Source organism: Aquila chrysaetos, chromosome 6 (genome assembly GCF_900496995.4).
Source record: "Aquila chrysaetos chrysaetos chromosome 6, bAquChr1.4, whole genome shotgun sequence".
Taxonomy (NCBI): domain Eukaryota; kingdom Metazoa; phylum Chordata; class Aves; order Accipitriformes; family Accipitridae; genus Aquila; species Aquila chrysaetos.
Window position 1 is genome coordinate 3,894,122 of NC_044009.1, and position 25,930 is coordinate 3,920,051.

At 57.4% G+C, this 25,930-nt stretch overlaps 1 protein-coding gene across 7 annotated transcripts in view; it reads right to left on the reverse strand.

Annotated features, from left to right (window-relative positions):
* AGRN (agrin) overlaps nucleotides 1–25,930 on the reverse strand; it is a 127,658-nt gene that overhangs the window by 12,681 nt on the left and 89,047 nt on the right. For 5 of the 7 annotated variants that reach the window (XM_030018197.2, XM_030018199.2, XM_041124452.1 and 2 more), the window contains 24 exons: nucleotides 23,237–23,458; nucleotides 20,871–21,065; nucleotides 19,467–19,667; nucleotides 17,837–17,982; nucleotides 17,558–17,663; nucleotides 17,081–17,194; nucleotides 15,188–15,352; nucleotides 13,625–13,768; nucleotides 13,121–13,245; nucleotides 12,604–12,709; nucleotides 11,987–12,370; nucleotides 11,698–11,832; nucleotides 10,107–10,234; nucleotides 7,714–7,828; nucleotides 7,257–7,376; nucleotides 6,231–6,587; nucleotides 4,803–4,995; nucleotides 3,950–4,165; nucleotides 3,457–3,686; nucleotides 2,843–2,977; nucleotides 2,581–2,677; nucleotides 1,984–2,148; nucleotides 1,490–1,601; nucleotides 368–379 (listed from right to left, as the gene is read on the reverse strand). In XM_030018197.2, the coding sequence (XP_029874057.1) occupies nucleotides 368–379; nucleotides 1,490–1,601; nucleotides 1,984–2,148; nucleotides 2,581–2,677; nucleotides 2,843–2,977; nucleotides 3,457–3,686; nucleotides 3,950–4,165; nucleotides 4,803–4,995; nucleotides 6,231–6,587; nucleotides 7,257–7,376; nucleotides 7,714–7,828; nucleotides 10,107–10,234; nucleotides 11,698–11,832; nucleotides 11,987–12,370; nucleotides 12,604–12,709; nucleotides 13,121–13,245; nucleotides 13,625–13,768; nucleotides 15,188–15,352; nucleotides 17,081–17,194; nucleotides 17,558–17,663; nucleotides 17,837–17,982; nucleotides 19,467–19,667; nucleotides 20,871–21,065; nucleotides 23,237–23,458 (3,923 nt within the window). The remainder of the gene's footprint in view (nucleotides 1–367; nucleotides 380–1,489; nucleotides 1,602–1,983; nucleotides 2,149–2,580; nucleotides 2,678–2,842; nucleotides 2,978–3,456; nucleotides 3,687–3,949; nucleotides 4,166–4,802; nucleotides 4,996–6,230; nucleotides 6,588–7,256; nucleotides 7,377–7,713; nucleotides 7,829–10,106; nucleotides 10,235–11,697; nucleotides 11,833–11,986; nucleotides 12,371–12,603; nucleotides 12,710–13,120; nucleotides 13,246–13,624; nucleotides 13,769–15,187; nucleotides 15,353–17,080; nucleotides 17,195–17,557; nucleotides 17,664–17,836; nucleotides 17,983–19,466; nucleotides 19,668–20,870; nucleotides 21,066–23,236; nucleotides 23,459–25,930) is intronic. The other 2 variants (XM_030018202.2, XM_030018198.2) reach the window with 1 other exon arrangement.

The window sequence follows — 25,930 nt, forward strand, 5'->3', positions numbered from 1 at the left end:
CTTCAGCCACATGGTTCACCGGGCACACAACAGGAGCGATGTCCCTTCCCGAGCACCTGGGATGGACCCAGAGGCACGGCAGCGAGGCAAAGACGCAGTTATATGAATCACTAGCTAATGCTTTGTGGAGTTAACACAAGGAACATGACTGGATTAATTGAGATGCTTCCAAAACAAAATGTAACAACTGGCTGGAAATTAATGACGGAAGAGGAAACGAGTGTCTCTAGTCTACAGAGATCCTAAAGCTGCTTGGTCAGATGGGAAGGGGAGCGGGTGAAACACTGAGATCTGAATGGAAAACAAAAAAGAACAACGTGCCAATGGCAGATGAGATGGAGGTGCAGTGGGTCATACTTATCTTTACCTTACGGGATTTCTGGGATCCAGACAGCAGGGGAGGGAAAAATACAAATGAAAATCAAAGGGAGAGAGAGAGAAAGAGAGAGAGAGAAAAGGGAGATCAGTGGGTAACATCATAACATGCAGGGCTGCAAGACCACCGCTGCAACCAGTGCCTGGAGTAGCCAGGGAAGGGGAAGGGGAGCCGCAGAAGGCAACCGGAGGGGCCGCTGCCCCGCTGCCGGCCAGGGGAAACCTTTGCTGGGAGAGAAGCTTGAAAAGACAAGAGTGAGGGCAGGAAGAAATCCCTTCTTTTGCATAAACTTGATGCTGCGCTTCTAGGTGGATCTTAAGGATGAGTTCAGCAGCAACTGGGGCTTTTCCTGCATTATCAGTGTCCCCGCTGGAAAGGCAGATGAAAGGAAGGCCCTGCCACGGAACCCCCGGGAACTGCTGTTTGTGCGGAGACAGAAGTGAGCAGAGGGGACAGGGCACAGGGAGAAGTCACAGGGGTAAGCTGCCGGCTTGGAAACAGAGAAGAGAAGGCACTAATGGATTCAGCAGCGACAGTGCAACGGGGCTTTTACTACTCCGTGACTTCTTCCCGGCCGAGCTCTCTGCGCAGCCAGCACTGCGGAGGGCTCCTGAGCACCAAGGGCGCAGGCTGAAACCCTCACGGTCCAACACAGCGGCAGCATGGGCTGCAAGGGTGCCTCGCGTACCCGCCCCAATAGAGGGACAGTCGAGGACCTGCAAAAAAGGATGGGGTGTGTGCGTGCATGAGTGTGAGGAGGGCTCAAACACACCCCCGAAACCAAGGTCCCAAGAAATCGGGGCATGCGTGTCGCTGGCAAAGGCGGTGCAGCTCTGTGTGTGGTGTGGGACAAGGAGGGAGGACGAACTGGAAGAGGTGGGCAGTTGCTGTCCTACAGCTCCAGGGCCAGGCTGCAGAGCAGCTAGGAGAGGCAGGTAAGCTCTGCCCTGCAGCATCCTTTTCTCCCCGGGTCTTGCCCACTCCTCCTCCAGCCTTAAAGACATGCACCACAGGGATTAAAAGCCCACGAGCCTGGGAACTTCTCAGCTCACTTCACACATGAGAGAGGCAGGGCTGAAAGCCCAGAGAGCTCTCCCCGTCCCATCAACTTACCGGTGACTCTCCCATCACCCTCTCGCCGTTATTGATCCTCATTACCCCTTTGCGCCCATTCCTCTCCAACAAGACACTTATCCACGTGTTGAGGGGAACTGGCTCTTTGCTCCTGGCGGTGAGAAGGGAGGAGAAGACACACGGGTGAGAGCTCTGCCATCACCACCCGCAAACACAGTGCTCTAAACCTCCCATGACCAGCCTGGGCTGCCCAGGCCACCGCAGCTTGACCGGCTCGGGCTGCCCCAGCTCGCAGCCGCACAGACAGCCCAGCATTAGCCTGGGAAAGAGGCGCAGAGGGACAGCCGACCAAGAGCCATTCCTGCAAACGGCTGAGGCTGCCATGAAGCCTGTTCCCCCCACGCTTCCTTGTGGTTTTCTGGGGAGGGGAGCTCAAAGCCAGCGCTGGACACTGAAAGCCACCACTGACCCTCCACGCTTCTGTTGCCACCACCACCCCGACGAGCAGTTTCCCAGCCCGCAGCCTACCCTACCTGAGCACAGCTGCCCCTTTGCCCAGGTCGTATCTGTACTCCAGGTAGCCATCGTGTAAGGCCAGAGAGACAAAGTCCCCTTTGCCGTCTGTCTTCTGGCCGTTGTAGAAGATCATGCCGCTGGGGTTCTTGGCCAGGAACACAACTTCCATGGACATTTTGTCCCTGAGGAGAGAAGGATTACGGGTACCCTCCGGTCCGCCTGCCCACATGCTCTCTTTCTCTGCCCCCGTGTGCCAAGCCCTTGGAAGACCTCTGCCTGCCTGGGACTACACGTATGGCAGAGAGATGCCACCCCTGTAAGGCACCCTCGCCAGGTAAGAGATACGTCTGCCACGTTCAGGGTGCTGCTCCGCAGTGCCTGTTTACCCAGCCTGTTGCAACACCGAGCACCCAGGGCACGGTGCCGGCTCAGTCTGGCTGCAGGGATTCTGGCGATGCCAGTCCCTGGGGACAAAACCACCAGCAGGCGAAAGGGACGACCTCCGGGGAGAGCCAGCGTGTGACAGGCGAGGCTCAGAGCGCGAGTTCTCTCCCCCAAGTCAGCCACGCAGGCGATGCGCTCACCTGCCCCTCTCCCGTTCCCTGGCCACTTACTGCAGGTCAGGAACGAAGGTCTGCAGCCCATTCAGCTCCAGGTAGGAGAAGCCATTGAACTCCGGGAGGAAGGGCATGGTGTGGTCCTGCTCTGTCACTGGGCACAAACGAGGGAATGGTGAGGAAGAGGAGGCAGAGCAGCTTCAGCCAGCGCCCCAGAGCCACAGCAGGCAAAGCCTCCTGGCCACCCAGGCTGGGGAAATCAGCACCTTCAGTTCCACCCCCTTCCCCAGACCCGCTCCTCTGCCAGCTCCCGTCCCACCTAGCTCGCAGAAGTCTCCTTCCCGACCCATGGGACAGGCGCACAAGGCACCTCCCTCTGGCAGCACCAGGCAGGTGGCAGAGACGTGGCAGGGCGTAGGGTCGCAGGGATTCCTCTCGTCAGCACACGTTGGGCCTGCGGCAGAAAAGGCAGCCTGTCACATCAGCCTCTCAAACCAACGGCCATCAGGCACGATTTGGCCAGACGCAAATGCCTCTGATGTCTCCTGATGCCCTGCCAGCCTTTTTCTCCCGTCTCAGGTTGGGTTCCCACGACCCGAGAAGTCCCCCGCAGTGGACCCCGCAAATGGCAGATGATACCCTTGCCAGACTACGCCCCTAAAACGCAAGGGGGAATTCTTTCGTGCACGAGAACAAACAGATCCTGGCCCTTGCCTTATGTGCATATGAACAGGTCTACATTCTAAAATTACCGACTTCACTGCATGCGGCTTCATCCTACACTTCTCCCTCTAACCCACTGCTGACGCTCCACACCGCTCCCCTTCCCACTGTAGCTCATAACATGAGCCCCAGAGGCTCTGGGATCCCTCAGGGCCAGCCAGCGGGATGAGAAACCCCAGCAACGCTCTGTCCGCAGCCCCCTCCCCGTACCGGTGTAGGTGTCGAGACACTCGCAGTGGAACATCTCTGCCTCCTTGACGTGGCAGATGCCCCCATGGTGGCAGGGGTTGGGATGACAGGGGTCGTTGCCGCACTCGCCCACCCCGCTGCCATACAGCACATCGCTGCCTTTCTCCCGCAGGTCGTACATCTGGTTGTTCACGTCCAGGAGGCGGATGCAGCCCTTCAGGCCGGTTGTAGCCGCGGTACGATCTGCCACCCTGAGGGGACAGAGGACAAAGTGGGTGGGGGTTTTGTCCCCGAGGACAAAAACGCGGAGGACCTCCAAGCATCTGGGTCAGGCTGTGCTCCCCAGCGAGGCGTTAAGAGGCCCCCCAAGGCCCAGAGAAGCCCCGATCCCCAACGACCCTCCAGCCACCGCCTGGAGCCCGCTAGCAGGCAAGAGGGGCCGCAGCCACCAGGGATGCTCTGCCCGCAGCAGATGCCGCGACACCCAGGACAGCGGTCCGGCGCCCGCACTCACGCAGCCATTTGGTCCTCCGGCGCTCCCCCGATGAAGAGGTCTGTGTCGAGGTTGAGCCCGTCGGTGCCCGTCGGGCTCTCCCCGCTGACGTGGGGTTCCCCGTCGACAGACAGCATGCCGCTGCGGCGGTTGCGGTTCACCACTAACTGGTGCCACTTGCCAGGCTCAACGCGGACCTTGCTGGTGATGATGCCCGTGCCGGAGCCGGTGTTAAACCTGGAGCAGAAGAGGGGCAGGCTTGTGTCCGTGCCACCCTGCCAAGGCACGGGGGCTGCCGCATCCCAGGGAGAAGCTGGGAGCACTGGGGAGCCCACCTCCCTCCCCACCTCTGGACCAGACTGCACTCGGAGCACACAGCTGTCCCCCGCTGAGCATCGGGACTGACTGCCTGAGAACTCGTCTGGACTTGGCAGTCTCCAGAGAGCTGCCCTCCACCTCACCTCATTCCGAATCTGCGCCTTTGGCTTTTGGAACTGGAAAAATCATTTCAGCTCCGATTTCTGGGGCCTTTCTCCCTTTCTTTTTTCCCCTGCATTGCTTTCTCCAGTACAAAAGCAGCGCCAAAACAAGACCTCTCACTTGCTCAAAAAACCAACACCTTTTAGCTTCTCAAAATTCAAACCGAAATAAGAGAATTAACTTTATTACAAAAGTGCCACAGGGAAGGAGTCCCCTTAGTATTCCTATGACATTGGGAAAAGCGCTCCTCCTCTTGCTGTCCATTTGATGCTACAGTTTCTTAGCCTGCAAGTTCGAGCCCAGCACCCTCACAGTGTTGTGCAAGGACCATTCTGGCAAGAGCGGCTGCTCCGCTTTCCCCACACCGCACAGGGCTGAGGGGAAGGGCACCCACCTGAGCTCCACGAAGCCACCAACCAGTGCCAGGGAAATGAAGTCTTTGCCACGGTTCTGCCCGTTGTAGAGCAGCAGCCCGCTGAGCTCCACGGTCCTGAACTCCATGGCGATGCGCACGGTGTGGTACGCCTTCATCATCTTGAAGGCCAGGTAGGACTTGCCACCAAAGCTGGGGATGAAGTACCTGATAGCTGCGAGAGCCGGGGGAGGAGGGCGGGGGGGTAGAGAAAGGAAGAGGGGATGAAGTAGAGGAGGGAACAGAAGGATAGAGAGCAGATAAAGGCCTGACATGAACCCGTGAACATTTTCCTACCTGTACAAACAAAGAGAGCTCTTGCGAAATGGCAGAAAGAAGCTCGCTCTCTCCCCTGGGCCCATGCTCCTCTGCAATTATCTCATCACTGCCTCCCAGACACTCGTACTGGTAGCAACCAACTCCCCTCGTGACGGCATGCCTTCCAAAGACTTCTCCCAGGCTTTAGAGGTCTGTGGTATTGCTCCCCCAGTACTTAGCTTCAGTGGTGTCCCAATCAGCTCCCCCCAGGTAAGGACCAGCGCTGACGGTCCTTTCCGTGCCCAGCTATCACATCCCCTGTGCCGTCAGCTGAGCTCTGCTGTACACACAGTTCCTCGTAACTCAACTTCCCTGCTCCTTAGATAATTTTTATCTGTCCTCCCAGAATCCCGCATGACAGATTTACACTCATCACTCCAGGCTTTTATTTATTGCAGCTGAGATTTTCCAAGGGATGTGGAAGGCCAAGCCCTATTAAAACTAACGGGGCTGGACACCCACATCCAGTAGCAGCTCTGAGTGCTCCAGCTTATAGCTTTAGGGACAAAGCTTTTCAGGAATAAGCGCTCACAACCACCCAGAGCCCCCGGCGTGACACCAAACTGCCAGTGAGAACTCACAGTAAATAACAGCCGCTCTGGTTAAGCACGCTGCCAGTCTGCAGCTGTTCGCTAAAAAGCCACGAGCACCAGGCAATACAGCCTGAATTATCGGCACGCATCTCCTGGCGTTCGAGAGGACAGTTAGTACCTGTCTCTCTGTTACACTAACTAGCAGTCACTGGCTGCAGGAGCCGCGAGTGACAATACCGTGAGCGGAGATAAAAAAGCAGCAGCTCACAATCCCCATGGTTCGGGGCGCTGGTATATCAGAAGCGGAGCCAGGAAGAAATTGCTCCTGGCACCTTCTTACCCTGCAGCCTTGTCGTGCTTGCCTCTTACAACGCATAGCGCACGTACGACCTGTTCTTGGCCGAGTTAAGCGAGCCGCTTAAATTGAGCCCCGCGGTGCCTCCTGCCTGGCGCACGTGCGGTGCCAGTGCTAGTTACGGGGCTGGGTTTGCACGTCCATCCCCGTGCAAGTCAAGGCAGTTTGGCGGAGCAGGGACACACACGGGTCAGAGGCACGTACGTTTCTCGCAGACGGCTCCCCCTTTGCCTGCCGGGCAGCTGCAGGTGAACTCCTTGCCGTCGTCCTCGCAGGTGCCACCGTGCAGGCAGGGGTGGGAGTCGCAGGGGCGCGAGGGTTTCTTCGTGGCGGGGGGCTGGCGGGTGGGCTTCCGCCGGGTGGTGGCAGGGAGGGTGGAGGTGGGTCTTTTGGTGCCGACGGCTCCCGCCGTCTTGGTGCTGGGTCGGCCCGCGGCGTCCGGGCGCGAGACGTGGACCGCGGTGGCAGCGGCAGCCGTCGTGTACCTGCGGGTGGTGGCGGGTGCCACGGTGGTGGCCGTGGTTGTGGTCACGGTGGTGGTGAAGAGCCTGGGGATCCAGTCTGGAACACAGCAAAACGCAGGTGGAAGTTGGTGCTTTGCAACCCTCGCTGGGGGCAGGGAAAGCCGCTCGGACTTTTGGGGTGAGATGCCAGCAAAGAAGCTTAGACGGACGGCTCGCTCAGGCTACCGCACACCCAAAAAAAAGCCCGAGAGCCCTCTCCCCTCCACTTTCCGGGTCCCAGGGCTCCCGCTGCACGGAGCCCTCCTCTGCAGCACCGCCGTGCTGCCTGTCCTCCTACCCTGGCACGGGGACAGCCACGCTCCCAGGCAGAGCTGCGCGCCCGGTGCGGCCATATGCCTTTCTTTCCTAGAAAAATCAGCGTTTCAGGTTTATCAGCATGAGATCGTGCGGGCTAGCCTGGCCACCCCTTCACGAGTACCAGTAATGGCTCACTTTCCAGGTCCGTGGGCAGTGTCACATCACCATGTGCCACGTGCTGTGGAAGAGAGGAGCAATTTTACCCCCCGTTATGGCCTTCCTGAGTTGAGAACAAGTCCGGGCACATGGACTAACCTCTGAGCCCTGGCTCTGGAGGGCACTGTCTGGGGAAGCATTTGACGGGTTACTGCTAGAGATGAAAGGTCCTGGCAAGACCAGAAGAGCCCGCCTGCCCATTTGAAAGCCTAAACCGAGAGAGGGGGACTGCCTGCAGACAGAGGGGGCTCACCAAAGTCCATGAATTTGACATGCTCCTGCTGGGGCTTCTTCACCAGGATGGTTTTCTTCTTGGAAGCTTTGATCTGCTTCAGCAGGGCCCCTTGGACATCAGCTGCCGTGTAGGAAGTGGCTGATCGTAGCCAGGAGGAGAAAGCAGAAAGGCAAAAGTGAAGATGCAGGGCCCACCTAGAAGTTTCCCTCTCATGACCTCCCCGCAATGCATCCGAATCATTCCTTTCCCTAGGAAAATGCTTCCAGCCTTTCAAGCACCAGCTTAGGGTGCACCTCCTCCCAGCATCTGTTGATTTTGCTGGCCCGAAGACGCAGCCCTGGCAAATTTGAACAAGGTTCTTTCATGCTCCTCGCCGCACGCGTGTTTCTCAGGCCGGCAGCCCCATTGGAAGTGCCTGCTCCATCCTCAGGCGGATGGCGATGCCACCGTGCATCAGCACCGGGAGGGTTCTTACCTGGGTCAAAGTGGGACTCCACAATGACACGGACAGCGCTGCTCTGCCCCAGGTCTCGGACACGGATGCTCTTGAAATCCTTCTTAACGTCAGAATTGCGGAAAAGCTCATCCAGCTAGTTGGTCGGAGGTGCAGGAGAAAAGATAAACAAACTGATTAACGGGGAGATCTTAGGACATAGGTCCTTTCAATGAAAGATCTTGACTCTCAGCAAGTCTCCTTGGTTACAGCCCACAGGGGTTTGCATCCAAACCAAGCCATCCCACTGAGACATGCAGAGAACAGGGCTCTGTTGTGTAGGGTGATAGTTTCAGATGGTCCCTATTCTTTATGGCCTGCGGTCAAAGGTAAGAACAGGATCCAGAAACAGCTTGGGGAAAGCGAGCTATCCCCATTGTACCCGTGAAGAAGAGCGGAACAGAGCCAGACCAGAGACACCTTGCAGTTCATATAGGGATTTTCTTTTGTGTGGCATCTAAGTCTTACTGATCTCTTCTAAAGCTGTGTAAACCCGCTTAGGCACTTTGGAAAATCCCGTAAGGCACCATTCTGCATCTTTAAGTACCTGACTGCCTTTTAAAATTTGGCTCTCAGACATTGCAGGATTTGTCTGAAATCACATGAAGGAGACAGTGACAGTCCAAGTCTTACAGCAAGGCAGGGCTTTAACACCCCTGCTAGCTATCTGTCCAGCCTTGCGTTGGGCAGCAGTCACCACGGCGAGAGGCCACCGCTTCCTTCCCTCAGCTTCAAGGCAAAGAGAGAAGAAAGTAATTAACTGACTAATGGTCCCATGGCATAGCCTCCCCCTATAATTTTGGGCATAGCGACCTCGGAGGGGTAAAGGAGCACATCACATCCATGGGCATTCGCAGGTAGGTTGCACAGGGACAACAGGTCTCTGCAGCACAGGGCCGTGGCAGGAACTCTCAGCCCAGCCGCAGACGGCCGGTGCCATGCCTTCGTTTCAACCAGCCTGGGAAAACAGCAACCAGCAAAGTCTCTTGCCTTCTCGAGGGGGAGAACGGATGAACCAGTGAACGAAGCTTTTGTGCGCATGTTTGCATCCTCAGATAGAAGCCACTGTTGTATTGGGAAATATTGCTATTGTGATTCAGAACTGCATGAACCATATGGTCCATATGCCAGGCACACATCTGCTTATATGACGGTACTGAGGGCTTGCCAACTTCTAAATGCAGCTTGGAACCAGCTCTAAATATGTTAATCTCCTCGCAAAGATGCTTTGTATTTGCTGTGCCACACTGCAGGCTACAGTATAATGTTGCTACCCCACCCAGCGCTTCCTTGGCATACCCATATGTACACATTGCCACGCAAAGTCCGCCTACTCCAAGAGCTGACAATGCAGGGGGGTTCTCCTTGGAAGCGGGAGACTGGATTTACACAAGCAGCGTTCCGAGTTGTGTAGCTGAACTGGAGGGGCAAAGGGGTTTGGGACACATTTTTGTCTAAGGGCTTTTCATGGAGATAAGGACACTTTGGGAAATCCAGGCGTTAAGGCAGAACCTCTTGTCTAAACAGCCCTACCACCAAGATCAAGCTGAAAAAGGATAATTTTTGACCCAGCACATAACAAAGTATGGAACCCACTGACACAGCATATGGTAGAGGCTAATAACACTCATAGATTAAGGAGAGATTGGACAAATTCACAGAGCGTACCTCTTAGAACCGGTGCATCATCTCCTTACATCTTAAGTGCCCACCCCATAAAAGTGCTGGCCCTGGCAGTAAGCCACGTTCACTCCTAACTTTAGGAGGTTAAGCCCATCTCGAAAGAAAAAAAAACCAAACCCCGTAACATGGAGCAATGCTCGTCCAAGGCACTCAACGCATTTTGCAGACAGGTCTCTCTGCTCCCATTTAACAGACAGCAACGACAGGCCACAGCCTCCCCAGAAACCATCACGAACGAGCAGGCGAAGCAGGAGGAAACCCACAGCGGTCCCCGCGGTCGGGACAAGAAGAGCGTCTGCAGCTACAGAGGGTGGTGGTGGCACAGGGTACCGTAACACGCACCCGGGGAGCAGCGCTCGGAAAGCGGACAGCGCTCGGTCCCTGTTTCAGCGGGGCAGCCTTCCTGCGGAGCGCTGGCATCTCGGAGGCCGAGCGGACGCGAGCAGGCAAGCGTGCCGCAGGCTGGCTCCGCACGGGAAGCCAGCCGCTTCAACAGACCAGCCGGCTTATTAGCAGCGGCGCGGAGAGAGCCTGCTCGCTTGAGAAGGGGACGACTGTGTTTCTGGAAGCGAACATTTGGGGTTTAGTCGTCTGTCCGCCACAGGGCAGACAGAGGTGGGCAGGGTCCTCTCTTCTTCTGCCGAGGCCAGAAAAGCCCTAGCCAGACCCTAGATCAAGTGCAAAGAACTCACCGCACTCTCAATGCTCCTGGCCGTCTCCCCAAAGAGCTCTGACTTGGGGTCAGCCATCTCAGGTGTGTAGAACAGCTCCTGGCCTTCCACCTCCTCCAAGATGAGGACTCCTTGGAAGACTTTGGTAGCTATGGGAGGGAGGGTAAACAAGACAAATGCCTTTAGTCGGCTTGCGGGCAGGGGACAGGCATGTGGCTGACAGCCGCAAGGAGCGTTCGAGTCCCTGGGGGGAAAGGGTGATGGCAGTGTGCGGGTAGTGCCAGTGTTGGGGTTAGTCTGGATGGGTCTGGGAGAGCGCCATGGAGGATTAGTATCAGAGGGTGCTGGAGCAGATGGCAAAGACCAGGCTGGAGATGGCAGCTTTTACCATACGGTTTCCTCTGAGCTCCGGCCCGGAGAGCAGCCCCCCTGCACCGGCTGAGTAACAAGAGAAAGACGTTAGCCAGAGCAGCACATAGTCAATACGGCAGGATCAGACACGTGCATGCAAATAGGGGCAGAAGAGGGTGAAACGTGGACTCTGGGCAAGGAGAAGACCTGTGCTGGGAGAGGGAAGTAGAGACCCTGCCAGCTAACAGGCTGTGGCCAGCCTTGCAAAAGCAGACCAAAAGTGCAACGGGAACCCAAGGTGTGGTTCCCTTCCAGGGGAGCTGTGGGAGTGCAGAGGCAGCTATAGAAAGATCCCCGCTGCGGGTAACCATACGGGAGGTTTCCAGCAGCTGTCCTTTTGTGGGTTAAAAGGGGAACGTGGTGTCCAGAGGAAAAGGGGATGTCCTGCTGGAAACCCCAAGGAACAGGGACAGTTAAGAAGAACCACAGTGACCAGTGAGGAAACGTCTGGGAGACAGCCCCAGAGCAACAATTTTTAGAGTAACGAGGATGTATGTACAGGGCAACCAACACTCTGACCGAGCGCAGGTGGCTCTGTGTTTCCTCAACATGGACAGCGTGAAAGGGACAGTAAGTAGGCAAGACGGATCCCGCCTAGGTCATGAAAGCCGTGCGCACCTCTGGGAACCACAGCGTGAGTCAGACTCCCCGGGAAGCCCGGCAGGGACGCTGGGGCTACAGCTGCTCTCCCCGCCTGCCCTGGCACCAAACTGGTCCTGGTCAGCCCAACTCCCTTTACAGCCATCGACACAGATAAAATGGGAATCCAAGAAATTCCCTCGTTCCCTCTAGTGCCAGCCATGAGCTCTCCAGAAGCCTGGGCAAAACACTGGTCAAAGTTTTAAGGCTGTAGCAGTCAAGGAAGAAAGTGGTTACCTAAGCGAAGAAAACTGCAGAGCGCCCCGGCTCCCCGTGTCAACAGCAGCACCCACCCAAGCACCAGGGCTGGCTGCTGGGGGCTGCGGCAGGCGGGCACAACGTCTGCCAGCTACCATGGCTCGGCACGTCCCCATGAACATCCCCTCAGGGACACACCAGCCCCCAAGACTGGACGCAGGAACCACGTTCGCTGCCAGCCGGGCAAGCACAGCACCATGCTGCTCTCTCCGCCATCTCTCCCTCTCCTGCACCCTGCAAGAGCTCAGGCTGACTCCTGACCACGGCAAGGGAGCCCAGAGCCCAGCCCCGAGGACAAACTCACCCGGACAGTTGCTGCCTTCCGCATCAGCAGCCGCAGTCTTGCCATCGGAGCAGCATCCCAGCGGGGTGTTGTAACACGTCGCCCTCTCGATGGCTGGGGTAGAAGTTACCTGGCTTTCCTCCACCTCCTCTTCCCCTGCAGGGCATTAGGAGGAGCATTCACCAGCAGAAGGTAAGACCTCACCTCCGTGTCAGAGAACAAGGCCGAGACACAACTTCATTTCGTTGGGAGGGACGGGGTACGGTTTAGCTCACAACCAACATGCCAAGCCTAAGAAGCGCACACTCACCGGCAGAGCCTGCCCCGCTAGATTCCTGGTCTCCACTGATGCCCATCTCTTGGTCTCCACTGCCTTCTGCACTCCCTGATTCAACGTAGGCAGGCTGGGTGGTGGCCAGGACCACTGGCGCGGTGGAGAGCGGGCGGACGGTGGTCTTATACACCCCATGGGTCATCCACGGCGTAGTGGCTGGTCTGGCAGTCGTGATGCGCCTTGTCGTAGGGTGACCTCTTCCAGTAGGCCTGGCTTCCAACAGCAGGGAGCTGGTAGCCGGCTCGGTGGGTTCCGGAGCCCGGGTGGTGAGCCGCAGTGGCGGAGGAAGAATTAACTTGTCCAAGGGCAGCGTGGGCAGCGGTGTGGGTGGTGAGGTGTGGCTTGTGTGAGTGATGGACTCTGAAAGGAGCAGGAAGACAGGGTAGGTGAGGAGGGGCAGGTCTGGGAAAGGCTGCCTGTGACACTGGGACGCATGTTGCAAACCCTCAGGCACCTGCCCCGGGCGGTGCATCTGCTGCGCCACGAAGAGTCACGGCACAGCGAGGAACCGCAGAGGGAGGCAGCCAGACCCGGGTCCAGTGTCAGGCCAGAGGGCTGGCATCGCCCCGGCACCGAGAGCAGCAGACACTCACCGTGGCACTGCCCCACGTGCTTCACTGTGATGACCTGTCCCTGCCGGCAGGCGATGGTCTTCAGCTGGCACTGGTCCCCGTAAGTGACACCATCGGAGCCACACACCTGGGAGGCAGAGGGGAAACGTGAGTTGCACCTCTGTCCTCCTCCAAGCCCTGGGCAAAATAAACCGGTCTCTAAATGCTGGAAGCAGAGGCTTTGCAGGAGTCCCTCTGAGGCAAAGAGGCAACGGTCTGTACTGAGGGACCGGAGGGCGGGCTGCGGAAGCCCAGGAGCTGAGCAGCTCAGAGGTGCCAGATGGGGCACGGAGCACCCAGCTCTGCTGGGAGACGTCTCTGACTCGCACGTCACCCTTCCCCACGCACCGAAGACGGTGACTGAACTTGCCCGCCTGCTTCTTGCGGGGGTGAAGAGACATCAGACTCCCGCGCTGCCTGCACCGGCCCGACGCAGCCGAGCTAGCCACGTGTCCCCCCCACGCCACTCAGCCCCCCCATGGCTGCCTCTCCCGCAAACCTTGGTCATGTTGGCCTCTGAGCAGAGAGGGGATGGGCACTCGCAGTGGGCAAAGCCGTTGACTTCCACGCACGAGGCGCCAAACTCGCAGCTCATTTCCTCGCAGGATTTTGGGGCTGATGGGTCTGGGGTAGGGAGAGAAGGGGCAAGAGATGACCAACAAAGCACATACCGATCACACAGAAACAGGCTATGCTGGATCAAAATCCCTCTCTCCTCCCAGTGGGACTTAGCTCTCCCACAGACTCGCCAGAGCAGTTCAGACCAGCGGACAAGACAGACTTTCACCAAACAAAGAAACAGTCCCTCGTGCTGTGGCATGAGCGCACAGATAACGGGAATCCAGCCAGGAATAGAGGCCAGGGCCCCTTTCCTCTGAAGCACCAAGCACGCGGGGTGGGAGGGACGCATTTCTTTCATGGGCCTATGTGTTGCCCTTCAGCAGTACCCAAGCACCCATTTCTCAGTGACCCACGCAATCCCTCTGGCGTGCAGCTCCCTCACCTTTCTCACAGCCAGTCATGCCCAGCTTGCTACCATTGGGGCACTGGTTGCATTTCATGCCAGTGATACCAGTCTTGCAGGAGCACAGTCCAGTCATCTGCTCACAGTCATCACGCACTGAACCCACCGGGTCGCAGTTACAGGCTGGGCAAGAAGGGAAAAAAGACACTGTTTAGCTGGTGGATTTGTGGAGCCAGACTCACTCAGGTCCCCCAAAAATCCAAGAGAAGAGTGTGGAGAAGGGTCCAGGGGAGGACCCCAATGCTCACTGCTACTCGTTACTTACTGACCCCACACCAGCTGCGGGAACCGCTACCCTCTGACCACGGTCTTATGGCTTGTGATCTCAATTCTGCCCCACAGACCCACACTCCCGTCAGCACTAAAGATTTACATGGCTCCCGTAGGAATGTTCACCCATCCCAGGAGACCTTCTGCCTCTCTCTGGAGCAAGATAAAGGAGAGGGGTGGTAGAAGAGATAGAGGCTGTTGGTGTCTGTCTAGCTTGAGGTCAGAGTATTTTACCTACTGACATTTGTGATTCTGCTTTTAGAGGGAGACCCCACTTTGATTTAAAGACTACAGGTGAGAGTGAATTAACTACAGACTTGGGAAGACATTTCAGCAGTGTGATGCCTTTGCTGTTACAAACCTGACATCCTATTTCCAATTTAAGCTTTCTGCTCTGACCCGCACCTACTGAATCCTGACATGCCAGCGTTTAGACAAGCACTCCTTCCCGGAGCCGTGAGAGGAACCCAGGAGTCTGCCTGCCCATTGTCTCTCCGAAGCACAAAGCATCCTTCCTACCCTTCAGCTGCACAATGGTGTCTCCAGCTGGAGCTTGCTACCTCTGAGCAGGGCACTTGGATTTAGTCCCTCGGCCAGGGACTTACGCCAGGCGGGAGCCTGAGACGTATCTACCGCACAGCGGACAGCTATCTGTGATTTCAGTGAGAGATGGGTAGAATCATATTCCCTCTTCTTTGCAATGCGCTCCCAATAATTCCTCTTCCCCCTGGCTGTTCTGGCCTCTGCCTAGTTGGCACTTACTGGATTTCTTGGGTGGGTCTCCAATGCAGCTTGAAATAAAGAGGGCTTTTTTTCTGTTCGTTTACTGCTGTTTTCGCATAGCTATTCCTGCTGGGGTCAGCATCAATGGGCAAAAATACCGCCTCGTTCCTTCCGCTTCAAACCCATTCCTTTGCACCTGCCTGCCCTACCACATGCAGGGACACCAGGGCTCATTCCTGCTGGGCTCTAGCAGCCCTGCAGAATATCTGGCCGGGGAGCAGGCCCACGAAAGGAGACGCTGTCTCCTAGCCAAGGCGCACCACGGAGGAGCAACAGCACCTGCGCAACGCTTCAGGCCGCCCTGTCTCTCTTGCGCGGAGCAAGTCATCGAGCTCTGCAAAAAACAGCCGCTGGAGGTGACTTACAACAGGACCAACGTTAGGGCTCGTTGTTTCAAATAGCACGACACCCCGCCGTGCCTCGAGCCCCCCCAGAGCCGTGCCAGCAGAGAGTTGCACGGGACGAGGACCCAGCCGTGCCCACACTCACGCGTGCAGCCGCTCTTGCTGTCGGTGACGATGCCGCGGAAGTTCCAGAAGCCGGGCTCGCAGCGGTCACACTTCAGGCCCCCCACGCCTGGTTTGCAGGAGCACTGCCCCGTTGCGGGGTTGCAGGCTCCCCCGTAGGAGCCATAGGGGTTGCACTGGCAGGTGCCTGCGAGCCAGAGAGAAAAAGAGAGCGTGAGGCTGAGTCCCGGCCAAGGAGAAGGGGGGGACGCTGGGGGCCGCATCGGGGAGGGGGGACCGACTGCGGAGCCAGCGAGCTGCTCAGCCGGGGCAGGAACGCGGTCTCACGCTGGGCAGGAGGAGGTTTCACCAGCTGGTCTCAACAATTTTCCTCTGCCTCAGCTACAAGGGGGAGCTAAACCTTCAGGGATTAACCCGCTTGCTTTGCTGTCATCAAGAACTCCTCTCTCATTAACATCAAACGGGGAGGAAGCTATTAGAAGTTTATCATTAATTCATTAATTAGGAACTTGATGGAGGGAAATGATCCAAAAGATAGACAGAGAGACGCTCCCTTTATCCACAGGGAGCAGTAGAAAGGGGACATGGGGCAGAGCTGGAGAGAAAGGGAGACCTCGGGAGCAGCAAGTGGGGTGCACGCACACATCCCCAGACTGCCAGAGACAGAGAAATGGCATGTCCAGAACAGGCAGCAATGGATACATCTGCCCTAGGGGCTTCAAGCTACTGGTTAAGTGGTAATTACCTCCTGATGTATGCTTGCTACCAGCACAGGGACACAGGTGGGATAGAAACCGATGGGATACCGAATCCCAGTCAGTTGGGAAGCTGTGTCCATGGATTGGAGGGCAGGGGACAGGACTTCCATCAGAGACGCAGAGGAACATGACTATCAACTGCCACTGGCAGGGCGATGCTGAAAGCCAAAGGCTTCTGTCCTCCCCTAGCGTCACTCTGACCAGCTCCTCTCTGCTCTGCTAGCCCCTCTTGGCCAGCACACACCACACCACCGCGCGTCTACTCGTCCAGCACCCACCTCGGCCCGCAGCCCACCCCGCGCACCCCCTGCCAGGAGATCTCTGGACATTCTCTGAACGCTGCTGCTTTTTAAATTATACGGCACATTAAACAGCACTACATCCTCATCAAGCAGGCATTAGCCAGGCCCAAGCACGGCGTGAATCATGTCTCCGCAGGGTAATGTGTTTCCCTAACAGGTGGTCACAGCCTCAGCTGTTAAGAGTTTGCTAATGCCTTTCAAAATGCACCTTCTGCTAAAGTGCTGACTCCGATAATTATTTAATAAATATTGATGAAACATTTGCCAGCTCAGCTTCCTGCACAGTGCAGTCACCCACTAGTCACCGGTCCTGGGGTGGCCTGCAGAAGGTCCCTAGGTGAACCCGAAAGCTCTCTTCCACCTCAGCCTGCAGTTGCAAGGATACAAGCAATATTTTTATCACTCAGGCCGGTGAAAAGCCCTAAGCCAGTACCAATGGGTTGAAGGCACAGAGGGCACGGTCTAGCTCTAGGGACACCTTCTGGGGGGTCCAGCACGGACTCAGCACCAGACGAGTTCTGAGCCACCATGCTGTCCTCCTGCATTTCAGAGGGACTTAGACCTGGAAGTCAACTCGGGGCTTTTGAAAGGACAAGAGCATCACTAATAGGTATAGAAGGCGAAGCTTGCATGCCCATCCCCACGTGTGCATGCTGTGAGCCTGGAGCTGGGGATAAACGGAGGCGTTTTGAGCCTGGGAGGTGACTAGTTAGATAAGGAATGGGGAAGGTCCACCTTCCTTTGTTTCTCCTGGGATGGGACCCCAAGTCCCCCCTCCACCTGCTCTCTCCTGCCTTCCAGCCATCCTTGAAGGTCCTTCACGCTCCCCCAGGTGGGAACACAATATTCACTCACTCGGGCATCCAGCTGCACCCACTCCGAGCGCCAAGGTCATGTTGTCTGGGCAGCATCCGTAGATGGTCTGGCTGCAGTGCACAACCAGGAGAGGTGGCGGGGTCGTGGCAAGGGCTGCAGAGGAAGGCAGAGAGGTACGGGTTATCTTTGGCACGCCGGCTGCCGCGGGACAGTATTGCCAACGTATGGATCGAGCAGCTTGCAGCATTCCTGCAAAAGCACGTGGTCCTAGCAGAGATGCTGGGAACAGGTGACAAGGTGAGGTCCTACCCTCGGCCAGGGAAAGCACAGGGCACGAAACAGGAACGATGCGGCGGGGATCAGCAAACCAACACCAAGACACTGCTGTGTCCTTAGTGAGCACTTCCTTGCTTAGCCCGAGGGAAAGGGCAGATGGTACTGCAGGGCACCAGGCTGGGGACCAGTGCACACAGCTTGTGTCAGCCTGGGGGGGCTGGCTGCCTCCGGGGGACTCACCGCGGCAGGCTCCTTGGCTAGTGACATAGAGATCCTGGCGTTTTTCACACCGTGTCTTCTTCAGCTCACACTCGTTGGTGTAGGTCACACCATCAGAGCCACACACCTGCCAGGACAGGGAGGGGAACCGCTCAGGGCAGTCCCTGGCACAGGAAGGCAGGTTCCCTATCCATGGGATGCCCTCTCCTGCCCAGGAAGCATGCGGGAAGGCCACCAGGGAGAAGAGAGGAGGGGAGCGAGGACTGCGGCGGGCAGCCCAGAACCGCGCGGCGTGCTTACCGGATTGCGTGGCACTGCCAGGCAGGTGAAGTCGCACACACAGCGGTCATCCTCCGTATCCTCGTCCCACCAGCCCCCGTACTGCCGGCACCGGTCCTGTTCACACTCGCTACCGTCGCCGGAGCCCGAGCCCCCTGAGCCGCACTCTGGAGCGAAGGAAGACCATGATGAGAAAGGGCTCACGTCCAGCAGGGCAGAGTTAGGGGAAAGCAGAGGGGATGGGGCCAAAGCCCTCTCCCTGACACGAGGCTGTGCCCCAGACGGGGGAAGCAGCCCAAAGCTACGCAGGCCCATCCAAATCACGGCAGATTCAACCTCTTCGGCACAGGCAACCCCAGAATCCCGGGCCCACATATATTAGGATGCTTGTGCCTGGACCACGGAGAAGGTCCCTCTCCCTTGGAGAAAGCAGATTCTCCCAGCGCTGTCACGAGATTGTGCTAAGCCTACATAATGAAAACTGCAAAGGGATGCTTTAGCAGGTGGCCTGAGGTCTTCCTCTCTACAGCATCACCGCAGGAGCAAAAGCAAGGATCCTGCGGCTACCAGTGCCCTGCAGGCTACCTGGTGATCAGGCAGCTAATAGCCATGCACAGGAGGAAGGGCATGGCTATAAACATAGAAACCAGAGCAGAGGAAGGGATGGGGTTTGGGTTTAATTTGAAGTTCAGTTAGGCAGATATTCTTAACAATATATAAACTCTGTCCCTAGCCTGGCTGCCTCTCCGTAAGATGCTCGGAGCTCCAGCAGCAAGAGAGAGATGTTGCTGATATCAAAGGCTTCTTAAAGGGGAAGTGGGGGAAGGAAAACCTGGCCCTTTTTATTGAGTGATCAAAGGCTGGGATTTGGCATTACACAGAGAATTATTTAAGATCTTTTCCCAGAGGGACATCAACCTGAAATTCCCCAAGGAGGGCTGTGATCAAACACCATGTTACGTCTTCCCCTCTCCCTAAGCTCTGCCATAGCACTGAAGTCCTTTCCAGCTAGACTACGTGTGCAACGAGCCAGAGCATCTCAGCTCACCGGGTCAGCGCATCAGAGCAGCGAGGTTTTACGGGCCTCCTGTACGTGGATTCAGCCAGCATTAACCCACAGCTTTCCCCCGACAGCGGGGAAACTCGGCGGGTTCTTAGCTCTTAGCCTGCCCAAGAACAGCCAAGCCCTCGACCTTCCCTGACGCTCAGTACCAAGCCAATAGTGGCCACGGGCCGGGCCCCTCGAGCAGCCCCCAGGGCAGAGGGAAGCAAAGCGGCAGCCAGGCTCCCTGCCCCAGGAACGGCTCCGTTTCCCCCAGCCGAGGCCCGCTGAAGTGTGAAATTAAAGCCGTGATAAACTCCTTGCCCAGCCAATTAGGTGGCGTCATCTCTCATTACTGCTGGATACAAGAAAGACAAAGGGGAAGGGGAGGCGGCAGGCGGGGAAGGAGAGCATCACTGGCACGGGACCCGCTGTGCTGGGGATGCTGGGGGTCTCACGGGGCATTATGCCCGAGCTCCACGCGGCGGGGCTCACGTAGCAGTCGGGCACGGCAGAGCAGCGAGGGGAAAAGCCCGGTTTGCAGCTTTCTCACTCCTTCTTCCCCCACTTTTTGCACCCGCACGGCCGGAGGAACGGGGGGCAACCTACCATCCTCACAGGGCCCCATCCTGGCAACCTCAATGCTCTTCTTCTGCTGGCAGGAGGCCACCCGCAGTTCACACTGGTTGTCGTAGGTGAGGCCATCGCTCCCGCACACCGGAGCCAAGGGCTGCCTCTCGCAGCGCAGGCACACGCACTGCCCACCCACGCACTTGCTGCCGAAGGAGCACACCGTGCTGCCGCAGGACTCTGTGGGGCGAGAGGGAGGAACCGCGGTGAGACGTCGTGGGGAGCTTTGTAGCCAACGGCCCAGTGTCCCGGAGCTGGGGACCACTAACGCCATGCCCTCAAAGGCAAGGAGAGAAGTCCTCCTTCCCCAGAGTGGTTTGTTATTGCTTATTGAAACGGTACAAAGACTCTGCAATGGACGGGTGCCGGTCCTGAACATTTCTGATTCCCGTCAGCACCCACAGGTGTTGTGTACAACAGCTTTTTCTAGGACACCAGTAAGAAATCCCATTTACTCTCATGGTGTATTCTGACTTCAGCCGCCTCCTGCTCGCAGTGCCCACGGAGCACTGAGAGTCATCTCTCACACTCGGTCGTTCTTCTCTCCCAAATTTAAAGAGGATCTCTGTGCACAGTTAAGGCCTGGAACACCAGACCCAGCTGGACAGATTTTATGAGGCTCAAAGCATTGCTTTTACTGAAGTAGTTATTGTCCTAATGAAGAACCCAGGCAGGGCTTTTAATTCATTAAGAAATTAGCACAGACAGTTCCCTGGGCTGGGGAGTGGAGAGGAAACACATGAGCAAAGATGGATTAACCCCAGGGGATGGAGGGATGGGAAAGCTACTGAGATGAAATGTGTGATCAAATAGACCCTCAATGCCTTCCATTCTGGTGGTAGCTATTAACGTGTTTTTTAGCCCAATTTCTTTGCTTGGCTCAGACAAGTAACAAAGAGGGCAGGTACCACCTATGACACATAACTGGGGCTGAAAAGGAGAAGTTGCTTGAGAGAGTCAAAATGCCCAATTCTTGTGAAGCCGAAAGGGAAGACCCCACCAGCCAAGGTGAAAAGCCTCAGGCAGGGTCTCCAAGTGACCAGCCGGGAACTGCAGCCCAGGGCCAGGCTGCTGGGTGTCCCTGGGCAAGCCCTGTTACTCTGAAGCCGATACCCTCCCGGAGAGTCCTGAAAACAACCAATAAAGGCACCAGGAGGAGCGCTAGGGATGCTCCCCACACATCCCGACCCCGGAGTTTCTCTGGTGCCTCCCAGGGCTGGCAAACCCATGGGCTACGAGTGCTACAAATGACCGGTGAGCCTCGGATGGCCACGGCCAGGCAGCTCCGCGGGGCCCGGGTGGCCAGCGGGGCCGAGCATCCGCTCTCCGAAATGCCACCAGCAGGAGTGAGACGAGCGAAGAAGGGGACCTTGCCAGACTCACTGCAGTCTCCTTGGGCAGCCACCAAAATGTTCGTCTGCTGCGTGCACGCCCGGACGTGGAGCTCGCACTCGCTGCCGTACGTGTTGCCATCTGTGCCGCACACGGGCTGAGAGGAGGGAACGCACTCCGTGGGGCACACGCACCTTCCCGTCTCCGCCTCGCAGATGGCCCCAAACTGGCACTTGCCACAACGGTCTGCGCGGACGAAGAACAAAAGCGGTAGGTTAAGACAACGGGGCGGGCAGGCATCGCTGGCTAATGAAGTGAGAAATAAAACCCCGCCGCGACCTTCTCCCCCAAGCCGAGCCCTCGCAGACGCCAGGAGCAGGAGCCCCAGGGCGCAGCGCAAGGGAAGGAGCCGAGGCGAGGGAGAATCAGGCTCAGAGGCAGAAAGGGCAATAACTACTCATAAAAGCCGTCAGGGCCGGGAGCAACCGTGATGAAATGTCACTGGAGCTGTAGGCCGTTATAGCTAAAGAGGAGGCAGGAGAGAGCGTGGGGCTGAGTGCCATTCCGAGGGGTGGTAAATCAGTCCCAGCCTTGGGAGGAGGAGTGCGGCATCCCAGGCAACAAGCGGCCAGTCTCCCAGGGGAGAGAGGCGGCAGGATTCAGACGTGGCAAGTCAGCAGGGCGGGAGGAGGTCGTCAGCCGAGAAAGGGGATGCTGTCTTCCCCTCGTTTATCAGGGTGCCAGCGGCGCTGGACGCACCTATAACACAGCACCAATTCACTGCGCCCTGCCACCTCCCCCAGCGGGATCCTCAGCCTGCCTGCTGCAAACACGCGCACAGCGCACGCATGCAGGCTCGGGTCAGAGAAGACATTTATCTTTGTAATAATTCACTCGCAAAGGAGCTATCGCTCGTCGCAGGAGAGAGCGGACTCCAGCCAGCACATCTCCTGACTCCTGGGTATTTAGTGATTCACGGCTTCATTTTCTCCTTCAGACAAACACCCCTCTTCCCTCCCTGCCATTCAGTTCATGAGGAATTTGGCTCAAAGATGGTTTTTCTTCTTTTCCTTTCACACAGCAGCTGCTGCCTTTGCATGGGGGAGGGAAGATGCAACAACCCCCTGCTTGGTCCGTGCAGACTCTTGGCCGGGAGGTTTCCATAACCAGCCCAAAGCTTGCAGCCATGCCTGGGCTCTGCAGGTCAGGAGAGGGGCTGCTCAAGGCAGCCTGCGTGCAGACAAGGGCGGCTCTTTCCTACAGGGCACTCAAGTGCATGTGCCCGACAGCTGAAGTATTTACATCCTTCACTGTTTCTCCTGTAACCGTGTGGAGCTGGTACCAGCATTTTCTGACCTGAATCCCGCTGGGCTCTCTGCTACACTGCAGCAGGGAGCTCCGCGGGTTGGCGGGGGTCTTCCTTTTCTGAAGGAAGGGTCTTTCTTTTCTCTGCTCTCTCAAAGCCCTTACAGCTCAGGAGCATGTTCCTCAAATAGGACTACACAGCGCAGGTCAGTGGGGTAATGACTGGAAGGGATCAAGCCCAGCTTTGACGGGGCACTGCTATACCACACGCACCAGCATTAGGTGGACCAGCTCCTGATACCCAGCCTGAAGGTTAGGGGCAGAAAGACTGTATTTGGACAAAACCGCAATAAGCCTTGCCCCGCCTAAACACCCTGGCAGATTTTGTCCCGGGAGAACCCAGCTAGCCTGGGCTGTGCTTGTGTGCAAACACTTTCTGACTGGCAAAGCTGCGCTGGCACAAAGAGAGCTTGCAGATGGAACTGCTGCGTATGGGTCTAAGTTGCATATGCGTGGCAGGCTCTCGCTAGGGGAGAGGATGAACCCTGCTCCGTGGGCGAGCTTACTTCATCCTGCGCCTCCAACCCAGCTGCCTTCTCACCAGGGCAGCTTACTGGGTAAGGTCTGCTGGGTAAGGGGACAATGCTGGCAGCAGTGCCAGGGCTGGCTTGCACGGGGAGGCAACTCACACCTCCCTTACCCTAAGGCTTTCCCCACTGCCTTGCATCCCTTGGTGAGGAAGGCAGCGTTAGGCTGGTGACTGCATTCTCTCCCCGCATCCCACTCCTGCTGAGCCTGCTTTGTTTTTAACCCACCAGACAGTGGGAAAAGGAGCCCCGCAGGCAGCAGCCGTTCGTTGCACGCTGTGTCGCGCTCGCCCCGCACAAAGCGGGTTTCCTGACACACCAAACAGGTAGCGCGTGAGATGAACAGGGTCTCTCCTGCCCTCCCGGCTACGTGGCAGCAACCAAAGCCCAAATACAACCCCCAAGCCCTCTCTCCCCGTGGCCAGGACCACATTCATGCTTAAGACGCTGCCTGCTCCCAGCAAGCAAACGTGGGCTGTGGCCAACGGCACGAGGAGGAGGAACCGCCAGATGATCGGCTCTTACCGCAGGGCCCCTTGTGTTTCACTTTGATCTCTCTCTTGAGGACACAGGCCATGGAGTCGAGCTCACAGGGGTTGCCATAGGTGCGGTTGTCGGTGCCGCACACGGGGTCGTAGCGGCCCTGGCACACTTGCTGGCACTCACACACAGCCTCCTGGTTCTTCACCACGCACGTGGCCCCAAAGGTGCACTCCACGCTCAGGCAGGGGCTGGGTGTACCCAGGTCTGCAGAGGGGACAGGAGAAAAAGGCGCTGGTCTCGGTCCACTGCTTCCCCAGCTCCCCCAGGGCACTGTGCACAGCAACGCATGCCAGCATCCCCAGCCTCAGGCCCGCGCCTGCCTCCCCCAAGCCGTGGCAAACGCACAGAGCTCCTGGCCTCGGCACCAGCCCAGCCCCTGCACCCTCCATGCCACCCCGACATGCCCGGCTCAGCATCTTCCCCATGCTCGGCAGAGGTTAGGGATGGGAAGCAGGCACAAGATCTTCTCCCTGCGCGCCATGAACAGGACTCCTGCCTCGTCTCCTCTGTCCCATTCCCATCCCGGCTACGCTCTGCCCCGAGGGGCCGGCCAGAAGTGGGATCAGCCCTGCGGGTTTCTGCACCAAACTCCGACGTCTGGGTCTCCCCAGCAGCTCACGGCCAGCATCAAGAACAAGCCTCACGTGCTGAGGGAGGGCAACACGGACTGAGGCTGCTCGCTGCCGGGAGGGGAGCCGGCACTTCTTTTCCCGGGCAGCAGCGGTGCCACGAGCCTGCCTGCAAAGTTGGATGTGAACGGGGCAGGGCGGGAGGCAGCAGAAAACCCTCCTTAGCGTGGGTCTTAGTGCCTCCAGGATACTCGCTACATCGTCACGCAGCACCCGGCACCAGCTGCCAAACCCTCAGTAGCCAAAAAGTTCACAGAGGGATAGTTCCCTTCACTGAGGCCCACATCCTCGGAATCGCACTGTTCCCTGAACAGCTCATCCTAATACTCCCTAATACCCAGGAAGACCTGGCTGAAGAGGACACCTGCGTTCGGCTTCACCGCACAGCCTGTCCCTCTCCTCTCCCCAGCAGCTCAGGTCCCTTCCCCTCCTCTTGCAAGCTGGTGTCGGAAAGGCCAGGGAGCTGCTGCGCAGCAGGATGAAGAGACCCGGTGTCCTTGCTTCAGCCCAGTCCTCGGGCATCTGGCTCCAGAAGCAGAGCCCTGAGGCTCCCTGGGGACGGGTAATGCCCCACAGCGTGGGTTGCAGGCTGAGAGGCAGCAGTCCCCTCTGCTCACAAACTGGAGCTGCTTAATCAAAGTCAGCCGAGCAGGCGGCACCTTCCCTGCAAGATGCTCGCGGTGAGGTGAGCAGCCAACCCTGATGGTGACAACAAAAAGTACAAGAGCTGCATCCGACTCCCCGGTACAGCTCTGCAACTGCTCGCAGGGAAAGCCCTGTGGTTCCACCCGGTTCCCAGCCCACTTGCTGAAGGCAGGCGTGTGCCCCTCCAGGAATGCCCTCCACCATCCAGAAGCCAAGACAGGCGGCTAAAAGGCAGGACTGGCCGCGCTGCTGGGGAGAGAGACCCAGCGCTGCCCAGTGACCCCTTCTTGTGACTCAAGACAAAAGCCCTGAGGACCTGGGGCAAGGAAAGGACACAGATTTAATCCATGCTCAACACTGACAAGGACACGTGACAAAACGTATGTGGGGAACGGACGATGCAGCCAAGACTAGATGGATGCAACGGGCAGACACAGCGCAGCCCCACCAACACCAACCAGCGAGGCAGGCACAGAGCCAGAGCGCGGTGGGAAAGGCAAAGCCCTCCAGAGCCTGCTGGCGTGGCACAGGGCACGGGGCAACAGGTCCGTTTTCCTCCCCTGCTAGGACTGAGGTGGCATCTCTGCAGAGCAAGAGCAAGGCTTGAACCCTCAGGAGTCTGGCTGCGTGCCGTCAACCAGCAAGAAAACAGCCCATAGCACGGGCACAGGCAAGCCTGCGTTTTGGATTTGGCTCTTTGGGAAGCACCTACCAAGTCAAAACTTAGAGCCAAGGGTCTGCAAAGGAACAGGGAAGAGGGGGACAGTTCAGGCGCATGGTCACTACTTCAACCCAGCCTTTTCAGTTGTGTCCCCAACTTCCCCGCAGCTGAAGAGTTTGTGAGCAGTTCCCAAGGACCAGGAGCTGATCCCTGCTGCACTTAGCCCTGTGATGCTGCTCACATCTCCTGCTTGTGTTTCACTTTTTTAAAACAACATCCGTACCATAATCATGTCCCCCGAACACACAAAGACACACGCTTGCGTGGGGAAAGCACCTCTGCTGGACACAATTAGGCAGTAAGGATGCAACGAGCCAGGCATGAAGCAAATACATTTGCTCATTTGAAATCCAAATTCACACTCTTATCTTGGGGAGCAAGGGAGAAGCGAGTGAGAGTGCAGGGAGGTGCCAGGCCTGATGGAGAACACTGTCCTGACATTCCTTGCTCTTCTTAAGCAGGCAAACCTGCAGAGATGCAGCACATGAAGTTCCTACGCAGCCTGAATCTCAGCCTGTGAAATTTCGCACACAGCCTTGGGCACCGGCAGACGTCAATGGGGGTTTTGGCACCAGTTTTGATGTGGGTGGATATAATGAGGACCTACCGAGCAAGGACCTTAGGCTGTGCTATAATCAAGACCTGCTTTGATTCCTGGCCCTTCTCCATCTTGTAGGCAGG